This window comes from Populus alba, chromosome 17 (assembly GCF_005239225.2).
Source record: "Populus alba chromosome 17, ASM523922v2, whole genome shotgun sequence".
NCBI classification, from domain to species: domain Eukaryota; kingdom Viridiplantae; phylum Streptophyta; class Magnoliopsida; order Malpighiales; family Salicaceae; genus Populus; species Populus alba.
This window is the reverse complement of record NC_133300.1, coordinates 17,635,375-17,654,084: the sequence shown is the minus strand read 5'-3', so window position 1 is coordinate 17,654,084 and position 18,710 is coordinate 17,635,375. Positions and strand designations below refer to the sequence as shown.

The 18,710-nt window shown below is 34.1% G+C and overlaps 3 protein-coding genes and 1 pseudogene across 3 annotated transcripts; 2 read left to right on the top strand and 2 right to left on the bottom strand.

Annotated features, from left to right (window-relative positions):
• The first annotated feature begins 1,197 nt into the window (after positions 1-1,197).
• Positions 1,198-2,983, top strand: LOC118039614 (loganic acid O-methyltransferase-like; annotated as a pseudogene).
• Positions 2,984-4,392: 1,409 nt separating this feature from the next.
• On the bottom strand, positions 4,393-7,261 carry LOC118039611 (E3 ubiquitin-protein ligase SINA-like 10). The gene is made up of 2 exons (XM_035046363.2): positions 6,629-7,261; positions 4,393-5,346 (listed from the first exon to the last, which is right to left on the bottom strand). Exons 1-2 carry the CDS (start codon positions 7,124-7,126, stop codon positions 4,627-4,629), a joined length of 1,218 nt encoding a protein of 405 aa, XP_034902254.1. The 5' UTR covers positions 7,127-7,261; the 3' UTR covers positions 4,393-4,626.
• A 1,550-nt stretch (positions 7,262-8,811) lies between these two features.
• LOC118039610 (uncharacterized) lies at positions 8,812-13,518 on the bottom strand. The gene is made up of 12 exons (XM_035046362.2): positions 13,272-13,518; positions 12,955-13,065; positions 12,731-12,817; positions 12,080-12,133; positions 11,758-11,903; positions 11,457-11,607; positions 11,238-11,375; positions 10,410-10,481; positions 10,252-10,325; positions 10,015-10,156; positions 9,487-9,565; positions 8,812-9,041 (listed from the first exon to the last, which is right to left on the bottom strand). The coding sequence occupies exons 1-12, from the start codon at positions 13,419-13,421 to the stop codon at positions 8,944-8,946; spliced, it is 1,302 nt and encodes a 433-aa protein (XP_034902253.1). The 5' UTR covers positions 13,422-13,518; the 3' UTR covers positions 8,812-8,943.
• A 1,582-nt stretch (positions 13,519-15,100) lies between these two features.
• On the top strand, positions 15,101-17,349 carry LOC118039609 (uncharacterized). Its single transcript, XM_035046361.2, has 2 exons — positions 15,101-15,487; positions 17,050-17,349. The coding sequence occupies exons 1-2, from the start codon at positions 15,247-15,249 to the stop codon at positions 17,202-17,204; spliced, it is 396 nt and encodes a 131-aa protein (XP_034902252.1). The 5' UTR covers positions 15,101-15,246; the 3' UTR covers positions 17,205-17,349.
• The last annotated feature ends 1,361 nt before the right edge of the window (positions 17,350-18,710 follow it).

Below are 18,710 nucleotides of genomic sequence, written 5' to 3'. Positions count from 1 at the left end.
AAAAAATAAAAATAAAAAACAAAACAGCGAGGATTCTGCACCAATACTGCCACACCGGGATGCAACATGGCAAAGATGGGAGCTGAAACCAAATTCAAATTCCGAGACACCGAGCACCATTCCCCAATCATCGTCCACGGCACCCACCAAAGTCAAGATATTGTCTTGTTTGGTTGAAAAAGTCAACATTATGAGATGATTATTTATGATCCATCTATTACAAAAGCACTGGTGAACACAGAGAGGAAAAGCTTTTCTGCAGCATCAGATCAAATATATGATTTTATTTTATTTTTAATTAACGAAGGTGGCATATTATATGTATGTGTGTATATAATGAAACTCTTGAGTTTCACGTTTGTTTGACACCATACCCTCAGGCCCTAACGCTTTCCATCTTTCTAATCATGTATATATGTATATTCTTCAACTTTTAAAAATATTCATCAATAAGTGATGCTGTGTATACCTTATATTATAGAGAAAAAAACTAGGGTTTTCAAGCGTAAAGTTACAATTCTTATCTATATAGAAAATTATAGAAAAAAAACTCATATATTGTGATTATATATTCTCTTCTGAAAAATAGCCTACAAAGCTATTTAAATACAAGAAAAAGAAATTCTAATTAATAAAATGCTAATTAAATTAAAAATAATAATCTAAATAGAAAAAGAAAATTTAAAATCGACAAGGAAAATAAAAAAAAATCTCAAGCAGTAATTTTTTAGCTAAATATGAGAATGTTCTCGAACTTTGATGAAGTTGTCTTCTATTATATACTAGGAACATGGACTTTAAAATGTTATGGCAACCTTTCAGCGTAATATGATGATTGAATTAAAAATTATGGCTAGTTTTTGTTATATCATTTGACTTATCCAAACTTCTTCAGCTAGGATTTTTGATACGCAACCTATGTCAGGATCCCTTCTACTTGCAAAAAAAAAACTCCATATAATCACAACTAATTAATCTATAAAAACCACACCAAGATTTAAAAATTAATTAATCAGTCAATAAATTACAGCTCAACGTAACATTAATATTGATATTCCTTTCAAAAGTTCTTGAATTCAAACATATATTACATAAAAAGAAAATACTAAGTAATCAAATGTTACTTGCATTTGTTAATTTATGCCCCTCACATAATATAATTTTATTGTAGTTATGCGATGGATGGAAGAAGTAAGAGGCGAATTACTGATATAGAGAGATCTACCCTTCTCTTGAATGTGAAGGAGAGCTACCATATATAGGAAGCAAACCTGCATCAAGTTGAGAAATAGAGAGATGGAAAATGAAGAGACCAAAACAGTGCCAAAATCATGGGCTATGGTTGGTGGAGATGGACCTCGTAGCTATGCCCAAAATTCTTCCTATCAGGTATACATTCTTTCTCTCTGTATCTTCTTCTACAGACTAATTTCAATAGAACACTATGTCTGATGTTTAATTACAAAAGTGTGTTTACTTATTGCCAAGTGCAGAGGGGAGTGTTGGACGTCGTGAATGAATTGATGAATGAAGGCATCAAAGAGACGCTTGACTTTAAAAGCCCTTGTTTTGATTCTTCAAATGTTTGCACATTTCGAATCGCAGATTTTGGATGTTCTGCTGGTCCGAATACATTCTTGGCAATGGAGAAAATCATAGAAGCTGTGGAGCAGAAATACCATGCCCAGTTCAAAAACTCCCCGCCCTTAGAGCTCCAAGTTTTCTTCAACGATGTCACAACCAATGATTTCAACACTCTCTTCAGAACCCTTCCATTTTATCAAAAAATACTTCGCTGCTGGAGTGCCTGGTACTTTTTATGGTCGTTTATTCCCCAAGTCAACGCTCCATCTTGCGTACTCTTCCTATTCTTGCACTGGCTCTCTAAGGTTCCAGAGGAAGTTGTGGACAAGAAATCTCCGGCATGGAATAAGGGTAGCATACAGTGCTGTGGAACTGCAAAAGAAGTAGCAAAAGCGTATTCAGCTCAGTTCAAAACGGATATGGATAACTTTCTGAATGCTAGAGCTCAAGAAATTATTGGTGGAGGATTGATGGTGATCATAATTCTCGGTCTTCCTGACGAAATCTTTTTGTCTCAAACTGCAGCTGGAATATGCAATGAGCTTTTCGGGTCTTGCCTCATCGACATGGCAAAATCGGTAAGCATATAAAACTCGCCTGTATTGATTAGAGGAATTTCAACAAAAAAGCGTTGAGTATTTGGAGCAATTGCAAGGAGTTGGTGTTGTGCTAGTAAAGTACGACAACTCTTGAGGTCAGACAGAGGAGGCAATTCCTTACAAATCTCTTAGTTATTATGTGAAGGATCTGTCTTCAACTTTTCAAGAAAGATAATCTATTTGTTAATTTTTCTATTTACCTGTTTTCTTCGATAAAAGAATAGTAAGAAACGGAGAAGCAAAACGGTATGGTATACGCTCTTATTTTTATTTTTTTTCAATTATTAATTTCATTGAACTATACTAATATTTCTTGCAGGGAGTGATTAGTGAAGAAAAGGTGGATTCCTTTAATTTGCCTCTGTACTACTCTTCTGCTAAGGAGTTGGAAGAGATTATAAAGAACAATGGACATTTCTGTATTGAGAGATTGAACATGATGAATCATCCCATGACGAAAAGGAAGCTCGATGTCCAGTTTGCTATTTCGCAATTTAGAGCTATTTTTCAGGGACTATTGGAAGAACACTTTGGAAGGAATGATGTTGACAAAATATTCGAATATTTTGCCAAGAAGTTTGCAGAGAATTATGACTCTGTCTTCAATGGGGCGACGCATCAACACGTCGACCATTTTATCCTGCTAAAGCGCAAAATTAACTGATGAAAGTTATGCGTTTTTGGATTTCAATGTTGACGAATTATCAAGCTTTTGTGTTTCCATTGCCATAACAAATAAAGCCTGTATCTTTTATGGGCTGGCAGCTATATTACTAGGAAACTTGTTCTTTTTTCTTGTATCTGTCTGTTTTTTTTAATTATTAATATAGGTATATGGGTTAATTTATATATATTTTGATTAATTTTATTAATTTTGAAGTGAATAATTATGTAAACTTTTTAATAATTTTAAAATTTATAAAACTTAAACCGGTAATATATCTAAGTATACCCCTTATAATTCTATATTCTGTTTTTATTATTGCAAGTGGTTGGGTAGAGTGCCTCAGATGCACTTGATAATTACAAGTGCATCATACTTGAGTTTTTCAAAGCATGGAGACGGTGTCTTCAGATTCGGCCATTTGATCCGATCCTTACAGCGATGTTCACATTTCCCAAAGAATAACATATATATTTCTTTGAATTAGTAAGGAATGTTTAAAGCAGTCCACACATCAATACGGAATCAGTTTTATATATATATAAACTGATTCAAAGTTCTTCCTACGACTTTTTGTTTCTTGGAATTTTTTGAAGTGACATTGACTTAATAATTTAAAGTGATAGGGAGAAAAAGAAGGTTGTTTAAATATGCATTGTAAACGGAATTTATAATTGTGATTTTATTATGAAACTGTAATTTTAAATTGTTATTGTTATTGTTAAAAAATCACTATTAGAAATAACATTCATTAAAATCATGATTTCAAATTATAATTTTTTATTTAAATTATTATTATAAATAACAATTTTTCAACAACTACAATTCTTGATAGTTATTTACAGCTATATTATTTTTCAATAATTTTTTAAAATTGTGTTATTTTCCACTAACATTATAAAATTGTGTTATTTTCAAAAAGTAATTTTTTTATTAATATGAATGTTTAGATCAGCTTTCGTGCACTTTAACTAATTCCACGAGTACTGAAATTAACGATAATATAAATTTCCAGTAGCCCTAAAGATTGTGAAACTAGAAATAGTAGCCTCTAAAAAACAAATCTAAAACATGACCAGTTGAGTTACACTCCATCAGAGTTAAATAATTAATATATATATAATATATCAAAACAATTCAGAATAAAAAATAATAATAATTTAAAGTAAAAAAAATAAATCAAAAATATTTTTAAATACAAAAACAATCTCTTACCAGGGTTTGTAATCTGTAAATGACGTTCACGACTAATTTGGCGATGAATTATGAGTCATTTCATTTACAAGACCTAATTTAAAAATTAATTGACATTACCATTTGCGTGAGTACTAAACCATGTGAATTTCGAGTGTTAGCCGTACATCAATCATGTTTAAAATCCAATTTGCATGTGTAAATCCATAGAGGTTAATCACAGTTTATAAGTGAATTAAGGCCTGGAACGCAAGGAAGCATACAACATCAGTTTCTTCACTTTGAGTCGAGCGTAATTAGATGACTCTATGCAGCCCACCTAATTTCTCCAGCCATAGAAATTCGGACGAAGCTTATAGCCGAAAGCAATTTGCAAATATCAACTACGAAAGAAGACAGGAAAGAAAGAAAGAAAAGCTTTCAAGAGGCATCGCAATACAACTTTCATCTGTCTCTCAACAAAGACTAAAGTTCTCTAAGCATTATAGTCTCATTAATTAACAATAAAATCTACTCAAAATGTAAAAAAGTGAGAGACTGAGCCAGTGCTTGGAGCAGATGATAATGTCAATAAACGTAACACCATTAATTGGCATTTGTACTGCTTTGGATGTTTAAAGGGCAGTCACCCTTACGCCATATGATGAGATCAAGGTATATCATCTTAGATGTACCAAAAAACTGACCTGGAGGTAGAACGAGCCCCGCCGAGAGAGGGTGATCAACCCTGCTCTGAATACTCTGCATATAAGACTGGAATTTGAAACTCTTTCCCTGAGATTTATTTGAAAGATCGTAGAAGTATTCATTTGTTGAAAGTTCGTAGAAGTATTCTCCTGCAGATGTGGGCGGCCCCAAGCAGCTAATTGTGACAATATTCCCAAAGGTTTCTTCATGATGATGAAGAATAAATATAGCACCGTCGTCAGTTTCTTGGAGAACCTCAGAATTTTGACCAACAGATAAGGGAAGAGGGAATGCCCCACCATAGTAAAAGCGTATCACATCACCTACATGCCTGCAACGCAAATGCGGGTCTAACTTCTTAGAAGAGCTGATGAAGTTGCAACCTTGTATTGGGCAAGAGCATGGTGCATAGATGCAACTCTTATCATGGTTGTACTTCTCGCTGTAAATAAATGTCTCTCCACACCCATACCGCATATTTTCGCATGGTATCCTTACTGATTCAAGAACCTTCTCGATAGCCCGACATCGATTATTGCTGATAGGTAACGAGCAGGTAGGACATTTGTGTGCAAGTTTACTGCAGCAGGAAAAGCAAGCTGTGTGCCCATTCTCACACTGAATTCCCCCCATAAGCACCCAAAAAAAAGAGAAAAAGAAAGAAACTATGAGATTAGCTAGATATGATAATGAATCGTGCAAATGAAAAGATTGAAAAACGAAATCTAAAGTAACAGAAAGAACCTAATTTGCCATTTACTTAGGAAACACGTGGTAAGGAAAAGACAATAAACAAAAAGGACAAGCAAACCAGGTACAATAATATTTACCAAGAAAATGAGAATCAACTGATGCTACTTATTGACAAGGTTTACTAGATGATAAAAAATAACACAACATGCAGATGCATAACAATGCCTCCTTGTAAGTTGGAATATACACCAACATCACCTCTCAATAAGGTGATGTCAAAACCACTTGCTATAGCCAATAACGCAAATCATACATTGATTTCATCTACTCAAATAACAGATTTAATTGTAAGCTAAGTCAAGAATTAAAAGCTTTTGGGGCAGCAGAGTATCGCGCAAGTTGGGATTTTGGACTCCAAATAACAAATACAAAGACACGACTCTAAGCAAACCTTACCAAACAAAACTCAATTTGCACCATAATTATATATATCGAATCTATTCTTCCACCACATTCTACTTGTATTTTTACATTTCTTAGCCATATCTCAACTAAACTACGAACATGTCACATTTTTAAGGCATATCAATTGTTCCTTAGGCAACACTATGTTAAACGTTTCCTTCCAAGAGAACCTATCTCCAGCTTTATTTGAAGAATATTGTACCACAATCCTAGTTCAACCTTCTTAGTCCTACAATAGCACTAAACCAACGAGTCTTCTACCAGTGTTTTGAGTCTTGCTCGACATGGAACTACAAGAAGAAAAAAATCATGGCCGATATCGTTTATAGATATACACGATGGAGCTTGCATGCTTGAGTTTCTACTGAATCCACCGCATATCTCCCACATAACCAGCAACCAGAAAACATGACATTATTCTCTGAACTACAATATCAACCAAGAATTCATACTTTGGAGCTACATCCTTCCACCATCCCCAACACTACACATAGAAAACTGTCACGGCACCATGAAGAAATGGAAGCTATAGTAAGATAACAGAATAGCCTCTAAGCATGTGTTTGTAAATAACCTTGTTGAAAATATCAAGCACTTCACATTAACTGAGCTTATCCAATCAAGCCCATAAAAAATAAAACAATAATGAAAACAATAAACACCAGCACCGAAAAAAACACAGAAAACATAAAGAAACCAAACAACAACAGCATCAAGAAAGTAAAAAAGAAAAAAATCTAACCTGAAAAACAGGGATAGTCAAGGGATATGAGCAGATTGCGCAATCAAGAATATCCAGGTCCATGAGGGTCATTGACATGGCACCATCGCCAAGAAAACTGCTTAATTTGTCGAGTACGTCATCCTCTCGCTCAGCTTCTGCCCCACCATCACTAAGATACTCGTCCTCTTCGTCAGAAGATTCTTGATTTTCATTTTCTTGATGCTGTTGGGTTTCTTCATTTTCACTTGCTTCAGGTTGTTCGGTCAATTCATATTCTTCATTTGATTCATGCTGTTGGGTCTCTTGATTTTCATTTCCTTCGTGCTGATGGGTTGTCTCTCGATTTTCATTCTCTTGGTGCTGTTGGGTTGCTTCTTGATTTTCATTCTCTAGATGCTGTTGGGTCTCTTGGTTTGGAGTAGCAGCAGAAAAACCACCGGAAGTTGAAGAAACCCTTTGTCTCTTACGAGATGGATTGCTGGGTCCATCTTCATTTTCTTCAGGGAACTTAACCATCTCTCGCTCTCCCGATCTCTATCGCTTGCTCTCTTCTACAGACACTAGTGAAATATTTTGATTCTTTTAGACTTCTTCAGCTCGGTGGCTTTCGGTTTAATTATTTATTCTGGGTTGTCAGTAGAAATGGCGGGGAGCCAATTGTGCCTTCCCGCCTCCCAAAAAAAATTATTTATTTTTCTTCCTTAATTAGATTTTTCTATCATGCTAATTACTTTTAATGTTCATTAACGAATTCATGTTTGATAAAACCTTCTATATAATAATAATAAAAATTAAGCGAGTCAGAATAATGCACTTATAGATATTTTTATTGAAGGTAGCTAATTTATGCATAATTATTAATTTGGATTTGGATTAAATGTCATATCAAAACAATGTTACTTTAAAAAAAACATATTTAATTGGGTTCTAACTATGTCATTAGTGAATTATTAGGTTTACCGGGTGATTTACAAGTTAACTTTCTTACACCGGTCTAGATTAGGTTGTGAATGGGTGGGTATTAAAATGACTCGTGAGCTAAGCTCTTTTCATTAAAAAATATAGTTTGATATAAAAAAAAATATAATAATATTTATTTTTTAATATTAAAATCATAATATATTAGATCAACTCAGACTTCATAATTTAACTCACCAAATCCGCAACCCGAATCATATACTCCATACATTTTTTAACAAGTTTGGTTTTTTTTTTTTTAAATTACAAAAAAAAAAAATATTGGAATATTTATTTGAAACTACAATGATTTATAGAAAAAAAACTGAAATAAATTATAAATAGTGATTCAAAATCAATCAGATATTAAATAACAAAATCATTTAAAAAAACCAAAAATAATTCAATGTAAGGAAAAAAAAAATAAAAATAATTAAAAAAAAATAGTTGGCATTGTAATCAAACATAACCCAACAAGTCAACTTCAAAACCTTCCAACTTGACTCATTGTCTGATTTAAGTTTAAAATCAACTAGTGAAAAAATTGATAAAATGTAGAAATGGAAGAAAATGCACATTATAACACCTTGTGCATGTAGAGATGGAAGAAATTTGATAAAATGTCAAGAGAATAATAAGAGAAGATTTTATTTTTGGACGGGCCATAGACATGGCTTTGGTAAACTTGACCCTTTTCTTTTCTGTTGCATGGTTTGGTTGGCTTGGTTAATGGAACAAATTATAGTCAGCAGGCCTAATCGCTGCTTGACTACAGACAAATCACACGACTCGAGCCTCCACTCGAAAATCGAACCGAAGCCAGAGGAATCCAGGTCTACCTCACTCGTTACAGTGCACCAGCTACAGTGATGTAGCCAAGCTCGTCATCATGTAGCAAAGCTCGATTTCTTTCAAGTTTCCACTTTCCAGGTCGTGGTACGATCAGTAGAGAAAGGGGGAAAGAACTATATCATCTTATAGTTCAAACGAAAAAGAACCGTAGGGCTTCAAAATTCCTTCCCTGGAACCACCAAATCTTCCATAAACAGTCAACAACATGACAAACTGTGAAAAATTGGCACACAACAAGGGAAATTACATAAAATGCCTTCCTTCCCCTTCCTTATTTCTCCAAACCTTTCCTCTTTCTCCTCTTTGTGCTTTCTGTTGATATGTGGAGGTTTATCCAAACAAAATCTCAATCCATTCCTTGTAAATCAGAAGCCACACAGGTAACCAAGTCATAAAGAAAAGTTGGGTGCACTAACTAGAATATAAAGGAAGAATGGATTCATTATCTACAAAGGGAAGATGAAAATTCTAACTGCAAACTAAAGGAAAAGAAGTGCGTAGCATGAGGAGTACAAACGGACCATTCATTCCAAGGTCTTAAGGAGTCTAAATAAAGCAGCTGCTTCTCTAATCCGTGAAAACTCAATGCAAAACGCTTGGACTTCAATGAAGAGATCCTTAACTGCAACGCCACAAAAGATTTCAACAGAATTGTTTCCAAATGAAAACACCAAAAAAAGAATACGCACCATGCAATACAATTAGTTATGCAGTTAATTGTTCTGCAAGCTTAAGACATTTACGACAAGTGTATTCCTTTTTTCGTGCCATCTTCAATTGTAAGTCCCAACACCCATTACTTTTCTCTTTGATCACAATAAATGATTAGAATAATTTGTTCCTCTTGATTCAGTTTTCGCCAAACAAACTTCTAAAATATTTTTTTTCTAATTTATGTCAGGAAAATAATGCAATCTGAGTTCTTATATTCTTTTATTTTTCTTCTCATTGCATTAAACCTCATGTATGAGTTTAGGCTATAAAAGAACGAAGGATATCATCTGCATATGCACTCATGTCAAATGGCCACTATAACAGTTCAATCATGAGTAGAAATGTATACTGACCATCAATAATTCTGTTTCGGATCAGACTCTGTAGGAAAACACAAACAAGTCTGACAAGTCGGTTCTGCATGTATTTATCCTAGAAAATGAGAAAAGTTAAAATCTTGTGTTAATATCTGGTTGGATTATGACCTCAACCAAAAAAAAAAAACTGATCTTGTACATGTATTTATCCCAGAAAATGAGGCAATTTCATGGTCTTTTAGAAAAAATTGCATGAGAAATTGTCATATGACTAGTTTAAGAAATACCAACACCACAACTACTACATTTTGAATGCTTGTATCTGTGTGCACACACAAATAACCAAGGTAGCACAATCTTTTCTAACATGGATACATGCAAATGAATGCTTGGCTTTCATTTTCCCCATGATCACCTCAGTGGAATTTCATCAAATGTTTTCATTATGGCTCCCACTATTATTAAATGGTCCGTGACCAACTGGTTCCTCAAGCAGAACTTTATTTTGTTCAACCAGTACTGTGACAAAATCAATGCAATAAATATTCATGGCATTGAATGTACCTTGATATTTTCACAAGACGAAATACAATTAGTTATGTACATCCGAACAAACTCCTTTGGAAGTTCAACTGCTGTTGTAAGCCGGTTCACAACTTCCATTGAATGTAGACTCATGTCCATATTGACAAGAACTGTGAAGTAACTGAACCCACAAATATAAACAAACATCAAACCAGTATCACACACTTGGGAAAATAAAAACAAAAGGAATAAAAATCACAAGCTCCAAACACATACTCTGCAATTTCAGGAGAATTTATCAACTTTGTAAGAACTTCAACTGCAATAAGGGGATTGTTCTCCACCAATTCCTGATGGCATGATGAAAAGGGCCTCTTAATTTCAAGCAATACAACTCATATTAAGAATGAAGAATGAAGTGTCATATGACATACAGGTAACTTCCTTGGTGCCAGTCCACAGTGATATACAAGCTTTGGGTCATTAGTCAATTCCACCAAGACTTGCTGGACAAGAGAGAGTTTGGAGTCATTACTTCCTTTCAATACCATTTATGCAACAACTATACAAAAAGAAGTTGAGCATGCAAATTGTCTCTTTACAATTTAATATGAACTTGAAAAGTCCATCAAGACAATCTATCTACAAGTCATTATTGAGTTAATCAAAACCTTATGAGGAATAATTAAATCTGAAGCACTTAGCTTTAATCAGAACCCCTTAAATTCATTTCAATCACAGAAAATAGCAGTCATGAATAATTTGGGATCTCATTGCAACTCAACACAGACAAATTTATATAACTTGCCAAACTAAGCTCAAGCATTCGGCTAATATTTTAAACATTTTCAGTACAAACACATGCAAAAACACAAGCAGTTTGATATAATAATATTAAGGAAAAAATAATTCAAAAAAATCTTAGTAGGGTAAAAAAATAACTTGGCAAAAGGCAGCTAGGATGTGTGAAAGCAGGGAACAGGTTAAGATATGGAAGCTACGTAGTTAAAAAGTAGGCTGAAAATAAGCTAGCCATTTGAAAATGGTAGGTAGATATAGTATAGTCAAATAGACATGGTCAACAAACATCTGCGCGATTGCTTTGTAAAAGTATCCTTTCTGAACTAGAATTTCACATTTCTTAAGATTCCAAAAGCCCTTTATGAAATCCTAACAATATTTGTGGTCAAAACTACTTGAAAAATCTCTTTAAATAAATGTATCTGTGTATAATATATTGAAACATAGAGCAGTAGAAGAACCTCCTGTTGAGCAGGGGCAAGAGGTCCCTTCAAGGCTTTTGCAATCAAGTCCCTAACGGCTGCTCCCTTGCTAGTATCAGCACACATCCCATGATCCCATACAAGCTCATGGTTGCTATCGGGATTGAGCCACACTAGCTGGAAATAAGTTTGAAAAGTGTAAGGAAAAATAGCAAATTCCATTAAGCAATCAAACATTTGACCCAAAAATGTCCTTACTTCGCCATCTTGTATCGGCAATCTCGGTGGTCGAGGCCTGATCCATTGATGACCAATTCCCTCTGTTGACAAGTTTGCCAACAATCCAAGCAGAGCCTCATCTCTATCTCCAGATCCAAGTTTAGGTTTTGCTCCAGGTTGCAAATCAAACCTACAAAACAAACATTATCGCCTATATGTGGAACAAAATGGAGTGAAAATGAAAATTGAACCTGGCATGAACTGAAAGCAGAAAATAGTGCATAAACAAAATCCCAAAGTCACAATTTTAGAATTGTTCCTCCAATTTCAGGGGACATACTCTGGTGAATTTGCATCACAACCACGGGGTACATCTGGATCTGGCACTATATTTTTCAGCGAATCGTTTTTAAATATGGAATTGTGTGCTTCAGCATGGACTTTATCAGAATATTGATGCTGCAATTGTTCACGTGATGGGAAAGCCTGACAATAAGCAGATAAGTTTATCAATGTGATGGGAAAGGTAAAAGTTCCAAGGAACAAAATTAAAGGCTTATTTAGCAGAACTGTATCTCCAATATGGTGATATAAATAATATGCATGAGTTTAGCATGCATTCACTCATGAAAAGCACGATTTGAGATATTCAAAGAACTTACATGGACTGAAGGATCAAAAAGTTTGATGTAATTCGCAGCTGACTGTTTAAGAAACTGGAAAATAGAGGAAAGCTGTTCTCAGAAACCATTATCATGAAGAGAAACATTTGTAATAGGAGAAATGGAGGAGAGACTAAAATGACAACACATGAAGAGAAGTGAGTAATCTGACTAAACTTACAAAACCATCTCCTTGATACTTTGATCTTCTACACCTAACAATGGTAAGAACTGAATCCAAGATTTACTATTCTATTCACCAATTAGGATGTTAAAAGATAAATTTTACTATTATATCCCCAACAACACACGGTTTTCAGACTGATATGTAAAATAGTTGAGAGAATTCCCATGACCACTTCAAATATTCTGCCAATTCTCCAATTGTCAATGAACTTTTGATAAATATTCAACGTATAAATATTCAACATACAAATAACCCAGCTCCATGAAACATGGTTTGAAGTGTCCCAGAGCGTTCCTAGCAAATAGATTTGACAAAAAAATAACACCGGAAAAAATCACTTGTCAAAAACCTTATAATAAGCAAGTTTACATGCTAGGTTGCTACATTTCTTCACATGCTAACTGAACTACTTCAAAAGATCATCGCTTAATATCAACAACAAAACAAAAAAGAAAATTTAGAACCTCTTTGCTACCGCCGGAGCCACCAGAGGCTAACAACTGAAGAACAAACGCCCTCTCATATTTTTCCGCGTCCTCATCACAAGCAGCCTGTAAAATCCCAACAATAAAACTCATAAACCTATATTTTCTTTCCAAATCATAGCATTCATCTGCACTACAAATAATCACATTTTTATGATAATAATCTTTCCATAACACCAGAACACACCAACTGCACTGCTTACATTGATAAACAAAGCCACATACGGATTTACGGAAGTCGGCTGCGATGAATAAGTCTGATAAAGAATAGCAAACGCGATTAACCGTTCCGTAGACTTCAGCATCTTCTTATTCTGCACTTCACATAAACCCCCAGTCCATCATCAACCAATACAAGGTTCATGATTTTAATACCAAAGATAATCAAAAAAGAAAAAAGAAAACCCAATCGGTAACAATAATTATATTCAAAGCGAAATCAGCTAAACCCTAGCAAAATCAACAAATTCAGTAAATGCGAGAGAGAGAGAGAGATATTGAAAGGGAGTGCGTTGCTTGCCTGTAAGAGGAGAAAGAGAGAGGCGGAAAGAGGGGAAGAGCGAGAGCGATTGATTTTGTTGAGAAACTCAGTGACGATTTCATCGAATGGTATTTGCTCTGATCTCAGTTGTGAATATAACAAGTTTGTTTCTTCGAAGCTTAAAGCCATTATCTTCTCTTCTCTTGCTTTGATTTTCGAATATTTCCCACTGGTGGATGGAGGAAGAAGGAAGTGAAGAAGTGGTGGAAGGGGAAAGCCGAGATTGTTTGTTTCTTGGGAAAGTGCAAGTGGAGTGGGAGTCTGACATTTTCATGGGCCGGTCCAGACCATTCTTGGTCCGGGCTTTCATGTAGACCTAAGATCGGTCTCGCTTGGATATGTTCTAGCCCGGTTTTTAGGATTTCTTTTTTAAGGAATAAGGAAATGTTTATTTCAAAGTATTGACAAAGCAACTACAAGAAACGGCGCTTGAGTAATTTTCTTTAGTCTTGGTCTTTTTCTCTTTTGATACCTCAGCTCATGATCTTTTCTTCTTCTGCGAAACCTTTAGTTTATCCTGAATTATGATAAATTTTAAGTATTAGTCTTATGATTTGTCATGGTTACAAAATATTATATTACTGGCTCTATCATGGTTTTTAGAGGCCTAGTCCAAGATCTGAGTTTCGGGTTTTGATCGGGTTATCATGTTAATTTTTTAAAATCAAAACAATATTGTTTTAGTAAAAAAAAAAAAATCAAAGGGTTACAATCAGGTTTTTTGATTGAATTTTGCTAGGCAATTTGCTGAGTCAACCGGGTCATACCAAGTTTTTCTTTTCTTATTTTTTCTTAGACCCGACCCGATCCGGTTTCAACATCAGGTCAGTTGGGTACTGGGTCAATCCGCCGAATGAGTTTCAAAACTATGGGCTCTATTGAGTGAATATTGAAGAAAATGGAGCATGATACGGAAAATGTGAAGAAAATGAAGGTGATACCAAAATATGAATTGCTAAAACAACATGAATCAAATGATAGGAAAACTAACATTTTAGGAATCAAATTGAAGTTTTATTGGCCAAAATCTAAATGATGCATCTATTTTTATTTCTTTCCAATTATGGTCCTCTCTCTTTTCATTTCTATCTTCAACCTTGGTTAAATTCTTATCTTTGAAAATCAAAATCCAATTCACCTTTGAATACCCATCGAAACCACGCACATGCGAGATAATCCAAACATGAAGGAATTAAACCCAAAAAACCCCATGAAATTTTAGTTTAGGAGGATTAAATTGCAAAGATAAAAAATTTGAAATTCTAATGAAAAATAAAAGAAGCTGCGTAGTGCAATCCATAGTAAAATATAAGTGTTGTCATGGTAAAATTTACTTGTAAAATAAATAAATAATTTTTTTAATATATTATATAATTTCATTGCAAAACTCAATTCAATAAGGTCCACTTCAACCAGTAAACTTTCTATTTCCAAGGATAGAGTATAACCATCTTATAATCAATATTATTCTAGGTCAAGAAAAAAATCAATATTCTCTAGAGTATATGATATATATTTTAAAACTACAAAAAAAAATCTTACTTCAAAAGTCTCAGCGTTCTGATAAAGTTACCTTCAATATCATACTTGCTAATAAATATTCCATTTTTTTTTTTACATGATTAAAAGATTCTTAATAAACTGTATACTTGCTATAAAGATTCCATTTTTTTTACAGAAATATTGTATGCTTGCTATAAAGATTCCGTATTTTTACAGAAAAGATTTTTAATAAATTGTATTCTATCAGAATTCTCCACGATACAATTCCTAATATCTTTGTATTTCACACACCATGGAGAAATCTGTGCAAAAAATGAGAGATTTTTAAGAGAATTTCCGAGCCCATTAACCGACCTGTCAAACAAACAACTGTAGCAAATTTCCTTTCACTGGAAAAGGGGGTTGTCTTGCTTTCTCGATAGTCGCTGAGAGATCAGAAGGAAGAAAAGATATGGCTTTCACTCTTCACCACTATACACTCACTTTCTCACCTTTTATCCATCAAAACACAACCTTCTCTCTTCGATCTTACCAGAAGCCCACCATAGAATCTCAAAGATTGCCCATAACTCATTGCTCCATAAACCAGAATAACAACAAAACTCTCAGAACATGCAAGAACTGTAAAACCCAGTTCGACCCTTCCCTTAACCACCCTCGAGCTTGTCGCTTCCACACTGCTCATTTTGGAGGTACCCTTTTGTTCAATTTCTCTTATTATTTGATGAGGTTTTTTCAATGTGAGGTGTTTTGATTTTGATTAGATTATTGCTTCTCGACAGAATCTTGATTGTCTGAACCTTTTGTTTTGAATAAGCATGATGTTTGGTTTGCTAATTAGTGCTTTATTTATATCTGCTCAATATTAGTTCAAAATCTCGATTCATTGGAAAGGTAATTTTTTAAAAGAATTGAGCTTTGAGGTGGTAAACCTTTTGAATTATGATCTATATTGATGTTGTTGATAAAGTATAAGCTTTTTGACAGATTGTGGAGAGTCACTTTCTTGATATTCAAAAGATACCATTGTAGGTGTGGTGGGTAGCTTGAATATAATCTGAGAGTGCTAGTGCCTATACTTGTTGGTCATTGGGTTTTAGTGAATCATTTTTGTTCTTTCAAGTCAATCCTATTTGGCTTTGGTTCCTTTCCATCTGTTAACGTGATTACTTGTGAGCCTGCTGTTTTGGTTGTTTTACCAGTATTCTCTTTCTCCTTGATGCTTCCATGGTACAATCTACATGAAAAGGAGGTATTGTAATGTAGGCTAAATGAATGGGTAGCTGGGAACTTGAATTTTTTTCACATTAAGAGCTAATAATACTCATTTTAGCATGAAGAAATCTCCAAGTTGATTGAAGTTAACTGAGTTCAACTTAATGCTCAGTATATTGGGTTGAAGCACTTCTCCTGATGATTGTGGTGTTGATTATCAGAATTGAAATGTGGAAGTAGAGCTCCTTGTTTTCTGTGATTATGTTCATCTGAACTATCTGGTATTTAATACTGCTTTAGAAGTTTCTGAATGTAAAAAAATTAAACCCAGCTGGCTGTTGAAATGATTTCCTTTATTCTTTCACAAGTGTGGGATCATGAAAGTTGTTAGACTGTAAAAAAGCCATAAACTTTAAACAAACTGAGCTTTTCTTTTCATTATTGCGTAAATTTATTGTACCAATTTCAGAACTCTTAATTCTGTCCCCCCCTGTAAATTCTGAGATTTGCTTTTGGGCTACTTTTTGTTTCAAAGATGAGATTGTTAAGTAGGGTTGGGGATTAAGGAGGTGGTGAAAGCACAAGATTTAAAGGGTTTTGTATGTCTTGGATGGTGAAAAAAAGGAAAACGGTTTAAACAAGAGATCATGATTAGGGGATGTTTTTCTTAGTGTTTTCCTAACAATTGTAATCAGGAAAATAACCTTAACCCATCTGAAGGAGAGTATGAGGGCCTGAGTAGAAATAACTAGAAAGGTAAGCACTGTGAATCTCTCCAGCCAAACCTTACTCCTTGGCCATAACGTGGGGAGATTCCATGCATGGACACCTTATGCTGTTACAATCAATTACAAGTTCCATTGCATCTGTTATCATTGCCAAAAAATGCTTCAACTTTTTCCATCAGATTGTTGGCATGGAGAGAATGGAGTTGGAAGTTTTTCAGCATATAATGTCCTCAGAGCTTTGTTTGCCTCTTGAAAACATGTTTTCTATTATTGTCAACTTGTTCCAAACTGTTTTTTTTTTTTTTTTCCAGGGGAAACAAAGAGGAAGTTTGAGAGTGTATACTCTGGAGGCACTATGAATACTCCTGATTCTGGCCAAGTTTTTCAATATTGGCATTGCTGTGGGTCTGAAGATCCCTTTGATGCAGGATGTACTGCTGCTCCTCATTCCTCCTATGATGACTGATGTAGAAGACACTCTTACAAGCGATGCAGCTGATATATATAGAATATTCTCGATTATTACGAATTTAACTGCATATGCATGTCTCATTCATCCTTTGTAGAAAATATATTCTGAGGTAATCCACACTCATTATTTTTTCATTCAACAGCTTGGATAGGACTTTTAACACAGCTCCAGCGCCAATATGCACACAACACTGGTAGTGTACACAGTGCGCAGATTCTAAGGACCTCTGACTTGTATTGCCTTGAGTTAAATACAATAGGCTTGAATTGAATAAATGGAAAAGCGCTCCGAGTGTCGAACCAGAGCATGTTGTGTGTATAAAGAACTGTCCAAGCTTATCTTGCATCAAGCTGTATCCAGGAATATTAGAGCCCTCAGAGCTCCCCAACAGAAGATAAAGAGAATTTAAGTGCATTCCCATTGGTGAAAACGCCTTAGAAAGAGCATGAAAATCGAGTGCGTTCCCATTGATGAATGCCAAAGAAAAATTGCTAGTTTCCGTCGATGATTTTCCTCTAAATCTTATCAATTTCCGGTCAAGTGAATGCTCAGGTGAGTCGATTAATCAGTTTGGTGATAATAAAACTCGCTCAAACCTTCGCTCACCAGCCCATCCATAGTTTCCTAAATAGAAAAACTGTGGGATTGAACTTGCGCCGAGCCTTGCCTCTAATCAATTTTCAGGTGAGTCTTTACTCCTGATTTTAATTAGCATATTGCATGCATAATAGGGTTTTATTTTATTATTATTATTATTAAAACTTAGGGATTCAGGCTTATTAATTGGGATCTTTAGCAACTTTCAATGAATAAAATCTATATCAATAGAACCTTTAGATCATTAGGAAGCCAGTGAAAGTGGTCTTGCATGGTTTGAATAAATATTCTGAAAGTTAAGACAAAATTAAGCTTTTGAAAAATGAATGATCAGACATCCTTAGAGGCAAATTTTTAATAAATCGTTAGGTTTTTTTTTTAAAAAAAAAAAATTAAAACTCAGGGTTCCAAGCTTATTAATTGGAATGTTTAGAATGTTTTTGTTTGAAAATATATTAAAATGATTTATTTTTAGATTTTTATTTTTATTTTTAATATTGATATATCAAAATTATTTTAAAAAATATTAATTTGATGTTTATTTCAAGTTAAATGTATTTTTAAAATATATCCAATAAAGTTTTAAACACAAAAATAAACTATGAATAAGCCACTTTTAATGAATAAAACTTATATCAATAAAACATTTAGATCATAGGAAGCAAGTGAAACCGGTCTCGTATGATTTGAATAAATATTTTGAAAGTTAAGACAAAATTAAGCTTTTGAAAAACGAATGATTAGACAACTTTAGATAGCAGAATCTGGCTTCTAGTTTGAAATATGTACTTTTTTATAATAGCCTTTCATTTATCCAAAATGGTTTTGTAGTTTATTAGCTAAAATAATCGAAAGTAGTTGTATGAGCGGCGGAAATTTTATTTTTTAAAGTTATTTTTTATT